The sequence below is a fragment of the Pongo pygmaeus genome, chromosome 16 (genome assembly GCF_028885625.2).
Source record: "Pongo pygmaeus isolate AG05252 chromosome 16, NHGRI_mPonPyg2-v2.0_pri, whole genome shotgun sequence".
In the NCBI taxonomy this organism is placed as follows: domain Eukaryota; kingdom Metazoa; phylum Chordata; class Mammalia; order Primates; family Hominidae; genus Pongo; species Pongo pygmaeus.
The window spans coordinates 46,124,746-46,144,908 of record NC_072389.2 but is presented as its reverse complement, the minus strand read 5'-3'; the positions used below and the strand labels follow the sequence as shown (position 1 = coordinate 46,144,908).

Here is a 20,163-nt window from a genome sequence, read left to right as displayed (position 1 = left end):
ACTCCACAGGCTCAGGGAGAGCGGGAACTCTACCCCCATCTCCCCTTCCTTGTAGATGACACATGTGCTCTGCCCTCCAAGGCAATCAGTGAAGGCAAATTATATCAAACATTTTGATAAAATTTCTTTATAATTTTATGGAGATCAGCTGGGCGCGATGGCTCACGCCTGTCATCCCAGCACTCTGGGTGGATCACTTGAGGCCAGGAGTTTGAGAGCAGCCTGGCCAACATGGTGAAACCCTGTCTCTACTAAAAATACAAAAAACAAAAATTAGCCAGGCATGGTGGCGGAGGTTGCAATGAGCTGAGTTCACTCTACTGTACTCCAGCCTGGGCAACAGAGTGAGACTCCATCTCAAAATAAATAAATAAATAATATATACATATACGTGTGTGTGTATATATATGTATACACACACACACACACATATATACACATATAAATAAAATTTTAATGGAGATCATATATTTTTATTTTATTTTGAATAGGAAAAATATTTTAAAACCCTTTTATGTGAGTTACTTTCTTGTTTCTTTAACCTTTGAAACAATGGTTTGTAGCAGAGAAGACATTGTAGCAACCTAGAATTATGCTTTTGGAATGTGGTCCTAATTGTGAAAGAGAACATGGGGATCTTTTCTTAAAACCCTACTATGCATACACTTTCTGCGTGCTTTTTTTGAAAGCTGGTTCTCATGGATTCAAGTAGCTGAGTTCCGTTATTTTTGTTTTACCTACTAAAGTAGCTGGCACAAAAATGCACCGAAACCGCTGGGTATGGTGGCTCACACCTATAATCTCAGCACTTTGGGAGGCTGAGGCAGGCGGATCACCTGAGGTCAGGAGTTCAAGACAAGCCTGGCCAAGATGTTGAAATCCCATCTCTACTAAAAACACGAAAATTAGCTGGGCATGGTTGCACATGCCTGTAATCTCAGCTAGCTACTCAGGAGGCTGAGGCAGGAGAATCACTTGAACCTGGGAGGTGCAGGTTGCAGTGAGCCAAGATCATGCCATTGCACTCCAGCCTGGGTGACAGAGCGAGACTCAATCTCAAAAAAAAAAAAAACAAAAAAAAAAAAACCCAGAGGAAAAAAAATGCATCAAAACCTAGAGCAGCAGTTTTATGTAAACGTTCATGAGTTTGCATCATTAATATAATTGTTGAGCCACTTATAATTTGGGCAAAACTGTACGTACGTAGAGATTCAGTTGTCAATTTTTAAAACGTGGTCTCTCTGTGATCATAAAAAAAAAGAAGAAAAGAAAAGCCTTCCCAGACATTGCCTCTAAGTTCAGCTTGCTCAGATTTGAGCTCGGCTCCACCGTGTACCAGCTGAGTGACCCCAGGCACGGTGTCTTTAGTTCTTGGTTTTCTCAACTGTAAAGAGGGAATAAGTAATAGCATTGACATTGCAGGGTCTGAAAAGGATTGAAAAAAATAATACCGTAGGCAGTACCTGTCACATAGGAACACTCAACAAATGTTGACTTCTTATTGTCTTTACTTCAGACAATTTCACTTTCCGTTTCATTCAGGGCAGAGCCATAAGTGAACCTCTCATTCTGAAATAGCTCAGAAGAACAAAGTGGGTCAGGAGGGAGTGATCAAGGTAAGCATTTTAGGATCAGTAGAGGAAATCTCCAGCTATCTCACTCTCCATCCTTGCCATGCAATTCACAGATTGTTCTAGCAAGTAGGGTGCCAAAGAAATGGGGGGTATTTTGAGACAGGGTCTTGCTGTGTCATCCAGGCAAGTGAAGTGTCTCAATCTCAGCTCACTGCAGCCTCGACCTCCCAGGCTCAAGTGATTCTCCCATCTCAGCCTCCTGAGTAGCTGGGACTACAGGCACGTGCCACCGTCCAGCCAATTTTTGTTGTTGTTGTTGTTGTTGTTGTTGTTAGAGACTGGGTTTTGCCATGTTTCCTAGGCTGGTCTCAAACTCTTGAGCTCAAGCGATCTGTCCACCTTGGCCTACCAAAGTGATGGGATTACAGGTGTGAGCCACTGCACCCAGCTGTGTTTTTTGTTTGTTTGACACAGGGTCTCACTCTGTCCCCCAGGCAGGAGTGTAGTGGCATGATCATGGCTCACTGCAGCCTTGACCTCCTGGGTTCAAGCGATCCTCTCACTTCAGCCTCCCAAGTGGCTGAGACCTGCAGGTATGCACCACCTGCAGGTGGTGCCCAGCTTATTGTTTTTGTTTGTTTTTGAGACAGGATCTAGCTCTGTCACCCAGGCTGGAGTGCAATGGCACAATCTCAGCTCACCGCAGCCTCTGCCTCCCAGGCTCAAGCAATCCTCTCGCCTCAGCCTACTGATTAGCTGGCACTACAGCTGCATCCCACAACACCCAGCTAATTGTTTTGTATTTTTGTAGAGACAGGTTCTCCCCATGTTGCCCAGGCTGGTCTTGAACTCCTGGGCTCAAGCGATCCACCTGCCTTGGCCTCCCAAAGTGCTGGGATTATAGGTGTGAGCCATCGTGCCCAGCCAAGGCATGTTTCTAAAAGACAGAATGGGTAATGGTCTTACCCAAACACACTATTAGCAGAACAAATATCCTATTGACAGAACAAACAGTTGCTTGAGCCAAGAGAGATTTTCTGTGTATGCATGGGGTGAAGGTGCCAAAATAAATAAATTAGTAAATAATCCATCATCTATGAGGAACCATACCTCCCACGGACCTCTGAGAGGTAAGTGTGTCCGCAGGTCTTCAGGTCTTGTGCAAAGAGGACCTAGGTCCCACCGACATTCTGGCCAAAGGAGGGGCAGGTGGAGTAGTGGATCCCTGCATACAGTCCGCCTCAGAAGAAGGAGAGACAGTCCCAGGCAGCTGTTCTGCAGGGCGTACCAGCCAAACCCAGGGCCAAGGGGAGAAGGCTGCTTGGCCCTTGGTCCACGAAAGCAGGGACTGTAAAGATTCACTCATATCCTAGCAAGAGTGCCTGAGATGGCAGAAAAACCTGGCTTCCTGCCCATTTTCTAGCCTCCAAGGAGGTGGAGAGGTCCGGCTGACCAGGCACCTCTGGGGTGGCCGGTGTTCCAGTTATCCAGAGCTCAGTCCTCGTCTACCTGGAAGGAAAGAAGCTGGGGTTCCAACAGAGGACTGGTGGGTGGTGCTCCCAACTCCAAGGAGAGAGAAAAGTACAATTTGTGGGGACAGGGAGCAACCTGTTGCAGGGCTGAGGAGAAGCTGTAGTGGGGAGCATTTCAGTGGGGTGACAGGGCTGTAAAGAGAGGAGATCCACAGGGTTGGGGTGAGCCTCCGATATCATGGAAATGCTGTGGTGTGGTGGGACCTGGCTCTAGAAGAGAAGCCTCAGAAAACCAGCATTGTGGAGAAGTCAGGGTGCTCACAAGGGGCCTAGGTGGTGCTGTAGATTCTGCGGCCCACAGGGAGCCAAGGCAGTGAAGCCCTTTCAATGACTGAGAGCAGCTGGGATCCCTTCTTCCCTAGGGCCCACTGCTAATAGAATGGAGAATGTCCAGGGCCTTTCAGATCTCTTCTACCAGAGAGACAGAAGAGGACGCGCTGAGGAAAGGAGTTGCTGGTAGAGGAATGAAACCAAACAGACTGGACTTAGTACCATGAGCCTTGCCCCAACACCTGCCACTGTGGGAAAAGGACAGCAATCCTCCAGCAAGTCAAATGGCCAGTGCCGCTGTGCAAAACCCCAAGCCTCACCAGGAGGAGGGGTGACTAGAGACAGACAGGCTAGCCATGCCTGGCGGGGCTGTGGCTCTGCCCTGCAGGGGGTGCCATGACACAGGGCACTTCTGGGCCAGAGCCGACCTGTTGCTAAATCCGGATTCCTGTGATGCTGTTATCATCATGAAGGTCTGGCTGCAGACTCACTTGGCTTCTTGGGCCCTGTGTCCTGGCCTCAGAGAAACTTTGGGGATGAAGGAAATAAGCTGAGCCCACTCTTGACCAGAGTGTTAAGGGGTACCATGCTCCAGAGGCCAGAGAAAGGTGGTGAAAAGTCACTTGTGGCAGATCTCCAAAGGGAAGGTGACTCTTAAGGACTTGGGGGTCCTGCTGCCTCTTCCCACAGCAAGGGCCTCCCTTCTACCCCTGCCTACATAAGAGGAGGTTGACCTAGATTAGTGATGCTCCTGGAAGGCAGGAGCACATGGAAGTGATGGTGACGGAAACCTGTGATCTCAGCTGCCTTGCTTGGTCCTAGGGCTACTGCTGGTGTCACAGTAGATAGACAGGCATGAGCAGCAAAGGAGAGGGCCCTCGACCCCCACCAGGAATCTCAGGCAACCATCAGGTGATGGTCAGGTGGTTGTTACCCTGTCTCTCTAAAATAGCAATTGTTGCAGCCCGCACCAGGGAAAGGCAGTCTCTGAATAGAGAGGAATACTTGAAACTGATCAGCAGCTTCCTGACAAGATCTCAGGAGGTGGGCAAGTGGGCTCAAACGAGTACACTAGGAGGCAAAATGGCGGAGCTCAAGTGGTATCTGACCTTCCTCTAGGAATGCTCGAGTATTGAGGGAAAAATGCCTCAGGTGAGCATGTGCACAACTCCAGTAAGCACACTGCACGCGCGACCCCTCCCAAGAGCTGGCAGGCCTCAGGCATGTGGACCGCCCATCCTCAAGGAAGAATCAGGGAGAGGGGATGCACGCCAACATAGAAAACCCCAAGTCAGAGGTCAAATGCGCACTTGAATCTCTCCAGTCGCCCACTTGACCGTCTTCCAAGTGTACTTTACTTCCTTTTGTTCCTGCTCTAATACTTTGTAATAAACTTTCACTCCTGCTCTAAAACTTGCCTCAGTCTCTCCTTCTGCCTTATGCCCCTTGGTGGAATTCTTTCTTCTGAGGAGGCAAGAAGTGAGGTTGCTGCAGACCCCCACGGACTGGCTGCTGCTAACACTGGGACTATCCTGCTAGACCCCAACCTCCCTAGGTCCCACCCCGCTGATGTGGGCCGGGGCAGTGGGAGCTCCAGAAAGTGGCTCACTTAGAGATGCGTGAGGAGGATTAATCCACCAGGAGAGGTTACAACACTGCTCACAAACGCTTCCATACATCCTTTCAACCCCCCTAGCAACGCCTAACAGGCATTACCCTCAGAGAGGTTAAGGATAAGCAGCTAGATAGTTAGCAGCCCTGGGCAGACAGCAAGTCCTGCCTCCAATGCTAATCAGTGTTGAAGGAATGCAGTAAATGGACTTGTCCCAGAGCACCCGGCAATGAGGGGTGGCGCTGGAAGGGAGCTCCAGCCCCATAACTCAGACCGGTGTCCGGCCCTCCTCGACCCCATTCGCTTCCCTTGAGGATGTCTCTGGACCAGGATGGCTGGAGGCCTGTTGGGTGGCGAGGGGGACTGGCTGCTGCGACGGCGGGGGCAGGGGAAAGGGCCTGTTCCCCTGGACGCTGTGAGGATATTTGGGGGAAAGCCCCGCACTGGGTTCTCCCCATTTTGCCCGTTCGGCTTAGGGCCTCAGAGCCCGGAGGGAGCTCGGGCGTCTGGCCGCCCCTGCCACCTTCGTCCCGTCGGCCCCGGACGGAGAAGGGCGGCCCCAGAGAGCCTCCCGGGGTCGGCGGCCCCTCCCGCGCGCAGCCCCGACAGCCGCGCAGCGCCCTCTAGTGCCGGGCAGCGGGGCCCGCGCGGTCCAGCCCGCCTGCCCGCCCGCGGCTTAGCTTCCCGCGGCCGCGGCCCGGGCGAAATCGGGGAGGCAGGAGGCGGAGCCGAGCGGGCGGGGGAGCCTCCGAGAAGCTCGCGGCCTTCGGCGGCTTCCCGGCCCGGGAAGTGAGCCCGGTCGGCTGCCGCAAACAGGAAGTCGGGCTGTAACAAAGAGCGCGGGGGGCGGGGAGCCGCGGGAGCTGCGGGGCACGGCGGCGGCAGGTGGAGGGCTGACCCAGGCGGGCAGGCGCACCTGCCCCTTCCGCCGCCGCGCAGGGCTTGGGGCGCCCTGGGGGCGAGAGAGGGCGCAGCCGCCCAGGGAAGGCCGCTGGGACCTCGCAGGCGCATCCCCGCCCGAGGAAGGGACAGTCACAGCTCCCCCAGTGAATCATTTCCACCCCCTTCCCGGAATGCAGCAAGCCACGTGGGGCGGAGGGCTGGGGCCGCTGATCCTGTGGATCCAGGGGGAGAGGCTGGGAGAGCTGCGGCGAGGGAACCTACGGAGAGCTCTGTGGGTCCCAGTCAAGAGATGGAGCATCCACACCACCTTGGTTTAGTCTGGTGGCCTTTTCTAGCCTGGGATGGGGGAGGTGGGAGCCACTGTCCTTTTTTCCCTACCTCCTGACCAGGCTGACCCTGGCCGTGAGGCAGGAGAGGGAACCCTGGCTGAGCAAGCAGAATAAAGTCATTTCTCCTTATGCACAACCCCTCCCTGACTCTGCCAGCCGAGGGGCCCTGGAAAAGCAGCTGTCCTCAGGTCACCGTGGGGTCAAATTGATTCTCCAGGCAGGGCACTGGCTCCAGGCTGTTAAGGAATTACTAAACTCTGAATTCCCTGGCGAAATAGCCATGCAAATTAAAGGTGGGCATTTGTTAACCTGTGGAAGGCACCTCACAGTGAGTCTAGAACCATTATCTGGCCTCCTTTCTGCCAAGCCTAGGAGATCTCCTGTACCCCAGGACACTCAAGTGATCATGAAGGTCTTGGGTGCCTTACCTATCAGAAGGGGCTGGACTCTCAGGAAATCCTGGGGAGAAGGGGCTTCCTCCGCTGTGGCCTGTTTACACCCCAAGTGCTTGCCCAACTTGTGGCATGTTGTTAAAGATGGAGCCTGGCATGAGCTGCAGGTCGGAGCTGCCCAGACCAAGTTCCCCACGGGTCCCCACTTTCCCCAGAAAGCCAGCTTTTTTGGTGGGCTCTCCAGCTCCCCATCTAGCGCATCAGAGCAGCTGTGAGCTTTGCCAGCCAACTCCTCTCTGGGGCTCTTCTCTGCGAGTCTGGCAGCCTGTGCAGCCCGTCGCAGCCTGGTGTTGTGGACGTGCAGGCCTGCGGGTGTCCTACCTGTCCCCCACATGGGAGCCTCGTCATCTTGCCTTCGTGTCCCAGCCCAGTTCCCCCCTCCCGTACCCCCCTAGGGCCTGGGAGCTGCTTTCCTGTTTCATTTTGGGCAGGAAGAGTGAGGTCGTGTTGTTCTTCCCCCTGCTGCCGGCTCAGGCTGTGGGAACGGTTCCCTGAATGCTTTCCTGTTTGATACCCTGTGTGTACAGTGAAGGGAACAGGGAGCGATGAGTGAGGCGTGGAGCGTGTGCGTGCTCCCGTGTCTCTGGCATAAGTACCCAGGTCTGGGGTGGGCATGGTGTGTCTGTGTCAAGGAGAGAGGAAAAAAGGGAGGGCAAGTAGCACTCCAAACCCTTGGACTCCGCAGCAGGGCATATAATGGGTCTATTTTGCTTTACTGTGGACAGGCTGAGAGCTGGGAGCATCTGCTCAGCTTTTTGTCAGTGGCTCATTTTTTCATAATTTGCTCTCCATGGAGCATATTTTCGGCTATAGAGAGGGCTGTGGCACCCTAGGGACTATCCTGTGCCTTAGAGGAAGCTAGGCATGAAATGCCTAGTGAGACTGGAAACCCCCTCATTAGTGCCTCCGCAAGAGAAACCTGGACTCAGGGAAGGCTACCTCCTCCTCCCCTTTCTCCCTGTCTTTGCAGTCTTCAATAAATTCTAGCAGCCCTGGGCAGAAAAGGTGCTCAGACTCTCAGTGCTCTTGTCTGCTACAAAGAGGAAAAACAAGGCAAACCTCCCTCCTGCCCTGTCTCCCGAGACCTGTATCCTGCTGGGGCTAAGAAAAGAGCCAGGCACCCTGCAACAGCAGGAGGAAGGACCCAGATGTCACCAGGGCGCAGAGGCCCCATCCCATCCACCGACAAGAGAATGCTTTTTTTTTTTTTTTTTGAGATGGAGTCTTGCTCTGTGGCCCAGGCTGGAGTGCAGTGGCACGATCTCGGCTCACTGCAAGCTCCACCTCCTGGGTTCATGCCATTCTCCTGCCTCAGCCTCCCGAGTAGCTGGGACTACAGGCACCCGCCACCACGCTGGGCTAATTTTTTGTATTTTTAGTAGAGACGGGGTTTCACCCTGTTAGCCAGGATGGTCTCGATCTCTAGACCTTGTGATCTGCCCGCCTCGGCCTCCCAAAGTGCTGGGATTATAGGCATGAGCCACCGCACCCGGCCAAGAGAATCCTTTTGAATATGAGAAAAACAGGCAGAACTAGGGAGCCCCATAAGCTTTTTCAGGCTTGAAGAGAGGAAGGAAGAAGTGATTCAGGTCAGGAGGAACATGCCTCAGGAATGGTGAGGGCAGAAAGAGGGAAGGGGGCGCTGTACCAACTCAAAGTCAGCAGGCAAGGAAGGCTGGCTGAGGCTGGGGACTAGATGGGTGAGGCTCGGCTCCTCAACGAATGGAAGAAGACAAGGGCCTGGGGTACGACATGCCAAATCCAAGTGTCTGCACAGGTCTCGGGGGTTCCGGCGGGGCACATGGCAGCAGTAGAAGAAGGGAGTTTAGAGTTTTTTGGGTGAGAGGGCAGGGGTACCATCACAAAGACAGGACCCAATAAGTAATAAACTCCTGTACACATTCGTTTCATATTATAAATACACATTATATACAAAATAATGTTATAAAATGTAGAAAGGTCAGTGCTTCTGATTCTTAAATTATTGAAATACTAGACTCCAAAATAAACTACAAAAAAAAAACAAACAAAATAAAAACTCATATTATTGATTTCTGAAGACCAGCTTTGAGGGTGGTCTGGGGCAGTAGTGGACCAGAGCCCAGGCTCAAGGTCGTGGAGATGGGCTTGAGGGAGGAAAGGGCCCAGGCGGCCGCAGCACCTGATTTCCCCCTCAGCGGAATTTCCGACATACTGCCCTGAGTGCCCCAGTTAGGCCTGGCACCCTTGGCTGGTGGGAGGGGCAGGCCCTCTGCCTGTCTGCTTACAGAAGCCCAGGCCCAGAGGGTGGTGGAAGCCAGGCAGACGGACATTCTTGCCCAAAGGGCCTAGACCAGAGAGCCAGGCCTGCATACAGTAGTTGGAGGCATGGGGCAGAAAGCACCCCCCTCCCTCGAGCACTCACCTCACCTCCAGGGCAAACCCCGCCAAGAGACGCACCCAGTGGTTTTCCAGCCCACAGGAGGCCCTGCCCTCATTGGCCTCCTCTCTCCTTTCTGATTTGGGCCCAACTGTCGACATGGAGCCTAGGCCAAAGGCACTTTTGGAAACACGGATGCCAGTGGAGGCCACAGCAGCTCCAGGCCCCATGGGGCTACTGCCACTCTCTCTGGAAAACAGGCCGGAGCCCTGGAAGGAGCCCCCTGAAGGCCACTGCTGGCAGGGCAGTTCCCAGTGGCATCTCTCTTCTCTTCTGTTCCCCTGGCTGGTGCAGCTGCCAATCTGATGCCACACAGACACCCAAAGGTGTGGAAGGGTATTGCATCTCTTGGCAAGTTCACAGTCTGTCCGGTTCCTGCCATTCCCTCCTCCTCCTGAGAGCAGCACGTTGCATATGAAAAACGTCCCATCCAGGATGCAATGTAAACAATGCAGAAGGAAGGTCCAGCCGCGGGGCTGAGCAGGGATGTCCAGGTAGGCTCCTGCCTTATACCTGGGAGCAAGCGGAAGGCAGGGAAACAGGTTACCCTGGGCATGCGCACTCCCTCCAGGCCCTCCCTGGGCCTCCCTGGGAGAAGGCGATGGGGCAGGCAGGGGCTAAGGGCAGGTGGGGCAGTCCTCCCCCGTCTTCGGCCCAACACACACACACGGGCCTGGGAGCTTGTGCTCATGAGGTCAATGGAGGAAGCCAGTGGGAAGGGGCAGGAAGGGCTCAAGGGGTGAGGGGCCCCCTCACCCATGAGAGGCTGGCAAGCAGTGCCGTGTCTGCCCAGCCCAGCACCAATACAGCAGGAAAGGACCAGACCAGGCTTGCCGCCATGGTTCCTGTTTCACACCCTTAGTGGCAATGAGGCCAGCAGGGTCCCAAGAGTCCATTGAACTTGGCCTGCCAAGGCAGGGTTCCGACCTACCCTTCAGGAATGTCCCATGGGTCAAGAGTGACCAGGCCACTTTCCCACCCACAAAAGGCAGAAGGAAAGGCGAGCCCAGCACTCACCTCCGTGGCAATGACACATTCGTTCCTCTCCTCTGATATCAAACACACAGACTGGTACATGGAGTCCCTGGGGGAGCATATCGCTGATATCCGACACTCTGGCTTTTCACTGAGGGAACACAAGACAGGCGTGTAAGGGAGGGACAGGAAGAGGCTCAGGGGGAGGGAGGACCCTGGAGAGCCAAAGGGCACCAGCAGGGTGGTTCTTGGGGAAGACACAGGGGCTAGACGTGCCCAATGCTGGGCTGCTGCGGCAGGGAGCACTTAGGAAAAGGCCCCTAAGAGAGCCACAGGCCTCCCAACCTCACCAGAAGGGTCTGAGCCCTGCAAAAACCCAGTGCTGCCACTAGAGGCAAGCCACACTGTGGAAAGACGGAAGTCACAAGAGACACCCTAGGGACACTTGACATGTGTGAATGAACGAATGAATGGGAGGGAAGGACAAAGGACCCCCGACAGAAATCCTACTGGAGGATCTTCCTGTCAGTAACAAAACGTCATCTGCTTAACTGCTTCCCACCTGGCCCAGGAGGGGCCCAGGCAGAACCATGTCGGGGCCGGTGGCCAGGCCCTGGGCTTCCAGGTGCCACTCACCTGTGTAACCGCAGTGGCGCCTTCTCCCCTAAGCTCTTGTCACTGTGGGGAAACTTTCCTGGCATGGTCCCCCGCCCCAGGGGCCCTGGGGCCAGATTATAGTCCAATGTATGGTTTTGCTGTTTGCCACAGTTGGACTTGTCCAGGCCACAGTCCACTTCCAGCTCCTTCTTCTGGTTTGTGTTTTTAAGTTGGGCGGCAGGAATCAGGTTGTCCTTCTGGAAGTCCGACAAGTTGTTCATGGCCTCCCTGCTGCCGTCGTCTGGCCGTCGAAGCCGCAGCTGCCGCACAGCCACTGCCACCATGCCCAGCAGTACCAGCAGCACTGCCAGCCCCACGCCCAGCGAAACGGCCACCCAGGGGAAGCTGGGCGGCAAGCCCACGGGGAACTCGCAGCGGCTGCCCACAAAGCCATAAGGGCAGTTGCACACGAAGGTGTCTGTGGAGAGGTCAGTGTAGCAGGTGGCCCTGTTGAAGCAGGGACTCGAGGCACAGGCATCGATGGATGTCCGCACCTCACAGCGCCGGCCAGAGAAGCCGGCAGGGCAGGTGCACATGAGCCCATTCTCCAGGTCATGGCAAGTGCCACCGTGGGCACAAGGGTTACGGGCACAGTCGCTGACGTGGCGTTCACAGTAGGTGCCCATGAATCCAGGACGGCAGCGGCACATGCGGCTTGGACCTCGGTTCAGGCACTGTCCCCCTGTAAGGACGCACGAGACACAAGTCAGTGATAGCCTGGGAGCTCCCTGGGCAGGGGGTGGGAGCCCCATTCCAGGAACACACTCGGGCCCTTCTACCTCCACGTGCAGAGCCCACTACAAAGAGAACTGCACAGAGTCAGGAGACCTGGAGTTTAGCATGACCCTGATTCTCTCAGCCTCAGTGAGCTCATGTATAAAAATGACTAGCATCTTACAGAACTTTAACGTAGAATCAGACAGATAGGCTTGAGTTTGGAGCTCAGCTGTCACTCTCTGGCCTGAGATCTGGCACTTGCTGCTTAACCGTGTCTCTAAGCCTCAGTTTCCCCATTTGTTAGACTGGAGTAGAATGCTAGCCCCTTCATAGGATAGCTAGGAAGGTACATGAAGGCAAGAGCCCATGTCTGGTATATAGTTAATGCTCGGATAAGTACAATCATGATTGTTTTACTTCATCTTCACAACCACGTGAAGGAGAGAGGACAGGTGTTATAGTTTCCCATTCAGTGATGAAGAAACGGCACTGCCAGAGGCTTCAGTGAGAGAGCAGACTCCCTCTCAGCCCTTCCCACCCCTCTCCAGCTCCTGAGCGCTACCTGCCTGCCTCACAGAGGGTCACCTGGGAGCCAGATAGACAAGGATTACCAGCAGGCTTTGTGCCTCAAAAGGTGCGAACATTCCAGATGCCTCATGCTACCTCATGCTCTACCTGGGCACGGGGCAAGATGAGGCCTCCAGGAGCAGGGCTCTGACTGAATCACTGCCTCCTTTGAGGAGAAACACGAAGCCTCCAACATCCCTCTCTCCAGCTCAGGACTTCCTGGGGAGGGTCAGAGGCCACCCCAGCCAGGACAGCGTTCTGACATGGGAATAGGAATGGAAGCTATGCAGGGTGCACACCGCCCCTGCTCCTAAGGCCTGCGTGCTACTAACCAGCTCTGCTTCCACAGCCTCCCAGCTGATCAAGCAAGCTCTTTGCCCTCCAGAGCAGATGGGGGGCCAGAGTGGCAGACAATGCCTCGCTCCTCTCCTGACCCTCCCTCACCAGAAGTCTCTCTCAGCCCCAGGGCCAGTCCACCAGGTTAGCAGGGCAGCAGGACGCACCGTTGGCACACGGGTTGCTGGTGCACCTGTCCACTTTCTTCTCGCAGTTGGAGCCAGTGAAGTTGGGGGGACATTCACAAGCATAGCTGGCCCCCTGGTTGCGTTCCCGGCAGGAGCCCCCATTGAAGCAGGGGGAGTCGGCGCAGCTCAAGGTGCTGTGTTCACAATGCAGGCCATAGTAGCCCGGAGGACACAGGCAGTGGTAGCCATCCTCCTGGTCCTGGAGAGAGACCATAAAGGGGCCAAAGTCAGACCCTGGGGAGCAGGGATGCGTGACTGAAGGCTGGGCTCCACCTGCCCACAATGCCTGTCCATGGCTGTACATCCACTAGCTGCCTAGGTTAGGGATGCCCAGACACCACCTGACACCTCTGTCTTCCTGCACTGGTCTGGGCCTCACCTTACAGCTGCCTCCATTGCGACAGGGGTTGCTGTCACACTCACTGAGCTCCAGCTCACAGTCCACACCAGTGTAGCCTGGGCGACAGGTGCAGGTGTAGCTTCGCTGCCCACTGTTGGAGCACGTTGCCCCATTCTTGCATGGGGAGTGGTGGGTGCAGTAGTTGAGATCTGCAGAAACAGGAACCAAGCAGCTGAGCAGGGCCACGGAATGCACTCACCTCCAGGCTCCTTGCAGTCCATGTTTGCCCTCATGTTTGGCTCAAAGACACCTCAACTCAAAGTCTCCCAGGCCCAAACATCCTTCCTCCCCCACCAATAAAATCTTTTTTCTTTATCTCTTTCTCTTTCTTTCTTTCTTTTCTTTCTTTCTTTCTTTTCTCTCTCTCTCTTTCTCTTTTTCTCTCTCTTTCTTTCTTTCTTTCTCTTTTTTTAACAGAGTCTCACCCTGTCGCCCAGGCTGGAGTGCAGTGATGTGATATAGGCTCACTACAACCTTCACCTTCCGGGTTCAAGCGATTCTCATGCCTCAACCTTCTAAGTAGCTGGGATTACAGGCATGCGCCACTGTGCCCGATTAATATTTGTATTTTTACAGGGGTTTCACAGGGATGGCCAGGCTAGTCTCGAACTTCTGACTTCAAGTGACCCACCCACCTTGGCCTCCCAAAGTGCTGGGATTACAGGCCATCGCGCCTGGCCTAAAATCATGTTTCTTTTCTTTTTTTTTTTTTTTTGAGACGGAGTCTCGCTCTATTGCCCAGGCTGGAGTGCAGTGGCACGACCTCGGCTCACTGCAAGCTGCACCTCCCGGGTTCACGCCATTCTCCTGCCTCAGCCTCCCCAGCAGCTGGGGCTACAGGCGCTGCCACCACGCCCGGCTAACTTTTGTATTTTTAATAGAGACGGGGTTTCACTATGTTAGCCAGGATGAAAGTCATGTGTCTTAAAGCACCTTGAATCACATATGGCCAATGCAGTCAACCAAAAGTGAAACAACACAACTGGAACTGGAAGACGTCCTGCCAGGGAAACTCACAAACTGCCAACCCAAGTAGGATGAAGATAAGGAAGAAGAGCGGAGGGCAAGGCTACGTGTCGGGGAGGAAGTCAGCTGAGATAAGCCTGGGAGGAGGGATAAAATTTCAACAGGTAGAAATGGTAGAGGAGAGCTGAGAGCCACCATAGGCAGTAATCGGGCATTTTTTAAAGGAAGAGGTGTTACGAGGGTATTTTGAAATATAAGTATTTGTTTTTTTATTTGGGAAGGACAAGGAGGGAGAACTAGACAGAGTAAATATATGGCCTGCAAGTGCTGTGTTTGCATATGATGAGTATATGACTGTGTCACCTGGGAGCAAATATGGTGGAGAGGGAAGAGAATGAGCAGGAACCAGGTGTGTGAGTGTTGGGGCGGGGATGGTAGTAAAGGGACAGACACACACACACATACACAACACAGGGACTGAATCCCAAGCCCCTTGTTGACAGCAAGTCAGGGCCTAGGCAATTTCTTTCCATCCTGGCAAGCCCTCCGCCCACCCTACCCAGGCCTGCGCCGGTGTCTCTGGGCAGCAGGTGCATCCATTTGATCCTGAAAATGGGAGGCAGAGGCTGCAGCTGGCTAGCAGGATGCAAGAAAAAAGGCTTCCTCCTCCCCCAGAGTTGGGACTGAAAGGCCCCTGTATAGCCAGAGAGTGACTACCCCTAAACACCAGGTAGAGACCGCATGGGTTCAGGCAGGTGGTAACTAGGTAAGAGCAGGGGAGGCCGTTTGTGCCCGCACTCAAAAGTCGGTTAGATGCCACTCCGCCCAGAGGCCCAGCTCGCCCACAGCCTCAGGTGGCCGGTGGGCACACCCCACCAGACAGCTGTTTAGGGGAGAGCTGCTCAAACAGCCCTGGAAGGTAAGCAAACACTCAGGGGGTTAATAGGTAACTACGGGGTAGAAAGAGGAACTGAGCCTGCCATCCCTCTCTCTTTGGCTTTGCTAGGATTTATGAGTGCAACCTCCAGGCTGCCGACCTTGACACCCCCCTGGGTTTTTCAGCCACCCTGGCTCCACCACCCCCTGCCTCCACACCTGGAGAAGGACCCACCACTTCATTCTGGGCCAGTTGTAAAGATCCTTAAAAGACCCAAGATCCTTGGAAGATCATGGGAAACCCAAGTCTGCAGTCACCAAGTAAGAAGGATCCAGGTGACACATCGGATTTCCACCCCCCAGCCCCATATCTCTCGCACCCTCTGCATCCTCTCTTCACCCTGACTCACCTTGGTCACAAAACAGGCCTCCCCAGCCCTCATCACAAGTACATTGCCAGGGAGTGCTGCAGGTGCCGTGGCGACAGCCATTGTGGGGGATGCATTCGTTACACAGCCGGCCCTGCCAGCCTGGGCGGCAGCTGGGGAACAAGAGAGAGGCAGAGTGAGGTGAGAGGCCTTGGCCAAGGGAGGGCTCCCACTCACCACTTCCTGTCCCCTACTCACAGGCACTCTGCTGGCTTGCTGCAGTAGCCATTCTGTTCATGACAGCCCGAAAGACAGATAGCTAAGGGAAGAACACAGAGCTGGGTGAGGCTGGGATACCAGGACTCTTAAGCCCCATTCTCACCTGCTGGCCCTGGGGGTCCCCTAGCTCTCCTGGGCCCACTTCCTACTCCTGGCCTCCCAGAGGAGCCCGGAGTGTCTTAAAGCGAAATGATGGCACAGGGAAGGAGAAGCCAAGCTGGATGGAATGTCAATGACGGGGTTCTTGTGGGCTTTGGCATGATGGGAGGAGCACTGGGAAGAGAGAGGAGGTCTGAGGCCAAGCCCATCCTCAGCATCCCTGAGGCCCAGCTAGTAGGAGGCCCAGACCCGCTCTTCAAGGGAGGCAAGCTGTGACCAAGAAGCTCCACTGTGTTTGCTCAGGGGACCCTCCCCTTCCACACAGGTGGGAGCTTGACTGCTTACGTTGTTGGCAGTATTCCCCAGTCCAACCGGGCAGGCAGGACAAGTTGCCATCTGGCTGGCACACATAGTGGCCGAAGTGGTCATTGCGCTTCTTGCACAGGCGGGAGCAGTTGTCTCCATAGTAGTTGTCACTGCAGATGACCCGGTAAGAGTAGCGCAGCCTTGTGAGGGTGCTGGTTTGCTCATCCAATAACCAGTTCTGACCCACAGCTAGGGAGCCCTGGATGGCGATCTTGCTGATGAGTGCATCTGGTGGCAAGGCCTCTGAGGGGGCAGAGGGTCGGGTCAGGGAAGGGTCGCCAGTCCCCAAGGGTGCCAGGGATGGCTGGCCAATGTCCTTCTTGGCTGTGATGATGGTGATCAGCCAACAAATCAGCCCAGTTATCCAGATGAACCCAACCTGCCAGCAAGAACAGGCCAGAGGGACCCAAAGCCCCACTCCGTAGCTGCCCTATGTGTGTGCATGTGCAAGGGGCCTGATAGTATTCAAAAAGGGGACAATAGAAGGATGTTAAGATATCCCAGGGTCTTGGAGGCAGATAGGGAGGGGAAAGAGGAAAAGAGGTCAAAATGGAAAAAGAGAAAAAGAAAGAAAAGCTCCCCAGGCTAGAGAGGACCCTGGGAGCAGGGGGTCCTTTGGTGCCCATTCAGGGGTTCTGCCTCCAGAGGTGGGTAATGGTTTTCTTTTTTCCTTTTCAAAGTGAGAATTGTTGTGCTGCTGAAATATCCTTTTCCTCTGTGTCAGAACAACATCCCAAAGCCATTATTCCCTTTCCAAAGGAGCGGAATTCGCGAAAGGTGTAAAATACAGGAAGGGGCCCGTCAGCGGCGCTGGCAGCTTCAGCCTTTCTCACCGCCGTACTCCCCGCGTTCCCACGCCAAAAATAACCCGCAGGAAACGCAATTGTGCTCTGAGTCCAGGCAGCGAGCGGAATCCGAGCGTCCAGCGCGGGGCGCAGCTCCAGGCCAAGCTAAGCGTCCTGCCTCCCACCCCCAAGCCCGCACTTCCCCCGCCTAGAACAGATTAACTCTTTCGGCGCTGCGCCGTGTCGCCCCCCTGTGGTGGCGGAGCGAGCTACTCACCTGGCCGCAGGTCGTCTCCTGGCGCGTGCCAAGCTTCGATGATGAGTGAGAAGGTACCCTGGGAAAGGGGGTGGGGGGACGGAGAGATGGCGAGATGAGCAAGCGGGGAGAGGTGGGGGTGCCTTGCGGCAGCCTGTTTAATTAATCTAATTGCAGGATTCAGTTACTGCGCCCGGGTCAACATAACGGGGCTGCGCACAGTGTAGCGCTTGAGCAGGGAAGGCGAGAGGAGAACCCCCGGTAGAGGGAGGGTTGAGGGACGGGAGAGTGTAAGGGAGAGCCGCTGGAGGAGGAGGTGGTAGGGAACCGCCCCAGAGTGGTAGGTAATGAAAATCGTGTCCCAAGAGCTGGGGACGGGAGGACGTAAACTGGGAAGACGAAGACTGGTGAGACCTTTTCTGATCAGTCTCAGGAGACAGTCGGGAAGAAAGAGCCAGGAGAGAATGCATCCTGGGCTTTTTGGGGGTGGGGGTGTGTGTACAAGGAAATCTGGGGAGGGGGCTTTGGTCCCAGGGCGCCTCCTCTCTCGGCTTCTGCGACCTCCCAGTGCTCCCAGGCTGTGCTCACCGGCCAGGTGAAATTGAAGGGCAGTTGGAGAGGGTTGCGCCCCCCGCCGCTACTGTCGTCCCGGACAGCGAAGGAGTTGGTGCCCAATACCGGCGTGGAGACGCTCCCGAAGGTGCAGGGTCCGGGCGAGACGACCGCCTGGAAGTGCTTAAGGCAGACGCGGAAGAAAGTCCGGCAGCCGGGCTCGCAAGGCCGCCCACTGGCCAGTACGCCGCGCTCGTTGATGAACTCCTGCAGCTGCAGCTGGAAGACGCCGGAGCCGGCCGCGCGCTATTGCACAGGGACCGAGGGAAGGAGGGAGGGGACTGGTCAGCTTAGCTGGTGCCCGGGGCTCAGACCCAGAGCGCGGCAGAGGGGACGGAGAGGGCGCGGGACGTGTTACCTGCTGCCAAAGTGCCACCAGCAGCAGTAGCGCCCAGCCAGAGGCGCTCCGGGACGCTGCCGCCATCCCCTGGGGCGTCGCTCTCTCCACCCGCGGGCCCTCAATCTGGCTCTGTTCGCGACGCCGCTTTCACGCGCGTCCGCCAGCCGGCGGGGTCCCTGAAAACAGGCGCTCCTCTCGGGACGCTGCTCCCCCTTGGCCTTCTCGCTAGCTCCGCTGCAGCTGCCGCGGTAGGTAATCCAGGTGACTACGGCCGGGCGGCGACCGCGCCGAGGAAGCGTCTTCTGTCTAATCCTGGGGCTGCAAGCAGGCTAGTGCCGGTGTACGCTGCACCAAGGCGGCTGGGGCTGCGGCTCTTGGCCTCGTGTTCCCGGCCTGCGCGCAGCGCCGCTACTGAAACCTGCGCGCTGGGAGCCTTCTTTATATATATTGGCTCCTCTCCTCGCCTCCTGTCACTCAGACTCATGGTCATTCTCCCCTCCCCTCCCGGCCTCTAGCTGCTACAGTCCCAGCGCCGCCCGGAGGGGGCCTCCGCCCCCGCCGCTCCCCCCTCCCCGTCAGCCAGTCGGGCGCAGGTCCCCGCCCCTCCGTGCCGCTCGCAACCTCTAGGTCCCCCAGCTCTGCGCGTGCCGAGGTGACCAGTCCTCCGTGATGGCGGGGTTAAGGGCTGAGACCCTGGCCTCCGGAGGATAGAGGGGTTGCCCGGTAATGGGGCAGGAGGTGAGTGGGTAGTTCGGGGATGGTCTTGGGGGCGGAGACACTAGGTAGTCCCTGTAGGCTGTGCGTCCGCAGCAGGCGCTAGTTACCTAGTGTTCCAAAGCAGGTAAAAAGAACTTAAGCCCGGAATGCGAAAACCAGCGCTAGGGAAATCCGATCTCCTTTTCCTTCCTGGAGCTTCTGGAGCCCTTGTCTCAACGGCCCCCAGCCTATGCGTGCCCACCCACCACGCGTCCCCAGCGCAACAGGGAAGCCAGCAGAAGCGTTAACCTCTCTGTGGCCACTCTGAGCAAGGCTAGGGGCTAAGGGTCTAAGGCTTGCGGCCCTCTCTGTGCACCTGTTGGGCGTCTCCCTCTCTAGCTAAGAGGGGGCGTGCCCAGCGCGTGCCTTCTCCCTTCTGCCCCCTGCCAGGGCTTGGCGCGTGCCAGAGACCCAGACGCGCGGTCCCTGAGGTGGGGGAGGGCGGGGCGTGGTCCCGGAGGTAGGAGGGGGGCGCGTCCTCAGCTGTATGGTAATGAGGTTCCGGCCCCGCCTCCAGCGCGTCCCCTCACCTGAGTCCCGCTTCAGTTCCTGCGCCCACTGCCTCCCCGCCCCCCAGCAGCCCAAAGCCCCCGGCCGCGCCCTGTCGCTCCGCTGGGGCAAGGAGGAACTCTCCTGACGCCAGGGTTGGCTCAGGCCACTGGAGAATCAAGGTGAGGGACTGAGGCCGGGTCGGCCCGGGTCCTCGCCTCATAAAGCGGGATGTGGGGTGGAACTGGAGGCGTGCGGAGTTGTTTGACTTTCAGGCGGCTTCACAAGTCTCGCCCGCGAGGGTCCCCCGGGTGGCCCCACTCCTCCAAGCGGCAGCAGCGCAGCTGCTTTCTCGGAACCCGGCGTGATCCCCGGAGGCCGCAGACCGGGGAGGGCCGGCTTCTCCCAGTCTTGGGGGTGCCGGGGAGCTCTCTCTTTGCGACGCCGAGGGCGGCGGGGGCCCTGTGGCTTCAGCTGTCAGCCCGCCCGCGAGGTGATGGCTGTAGTCGGGCGATAAGATCAGCGCTGGGGGGAGCCGAGACGCGGCGCGAACCCGGGGGAGGCGGTAAGGGTGGGGGAGCGGCGAGGAGCCCAACAGCTGCCAATGCCGAGCATGGTCTGATTTTTTTTTTTTTTTTTTGACTTGGGTGGTGGTGGAGGACTGGGGGACGGGGTGGGGGAAGGATGAGAAACAAGAGGTTGAGAGCGTGGGTTGGGGGAGGGGCGAGGTGAGGAGACGGGCTCCGGGGTCCCCCACGCACGGCCACCCCTCCCAGCCACCATCTGGCGCGAGCGGGTTGGCGTGGGGAACCGAGGTGGGGCGGGGCGGCAGATGGGCCCAGGCTGCGCTCGGGAGTTAATGTAGGTTATGGGCAGGCGGAGTCCCAGGCCCGAGGGAGGGGGAGTCCGGGGCGTGCCTCCCGGCGATCCTGGCAAGTGGGCTCCCAGATCTTCTCTCTGCCTATACCCTATGGATCCCTGGACTTGCCTCTCTAAGATGCCAGCGGGTGCTCCTTGCTCTCCTCCAAGCTGGCATCCAG

At 56.4% G+C, this 20,163-nt stretch overlaps 1 protein-coding gene across 1 annotated transcript; it reads right to left on the bottom strand.

The window, feature by feature from the left end:
- Nucleotides 1-8,562: 8,562 nt before the first annotated feature.
- On the bottom strand, nt 8,563-18,291 carry DLL4 (delta like canonical Notch ligand 4). Its single transcript, XM_054450297.1, has 11 exons — nt 17,897-18,291; nt 17,515-17,784; nt 16,948-17,005; nt 15,865-16,128; nt 15,400-15,460; nt 15,184-15,314; nt 12,911-13,080; nt 12,511-12,730; nt 10,703-11,405; nt 10,109-10,217; nt 8,563-9,604 (listed from the first exon to the last, which is right to left on the bottom strand). Exons 1-11 carry the CDS (start codon nt 17,960-17,962, stop codon nt 9,599-9,601), a joined length of 2,058 nt encoding a protein of 685 aa, XP_054306272.1. The 5' UTR covers nt 17,963-18,291; the 3' UTR covers nt 8,563-9,598.
- Nucleotides 18,292-20,163: the final 1,872 nt, after the last annotated feature.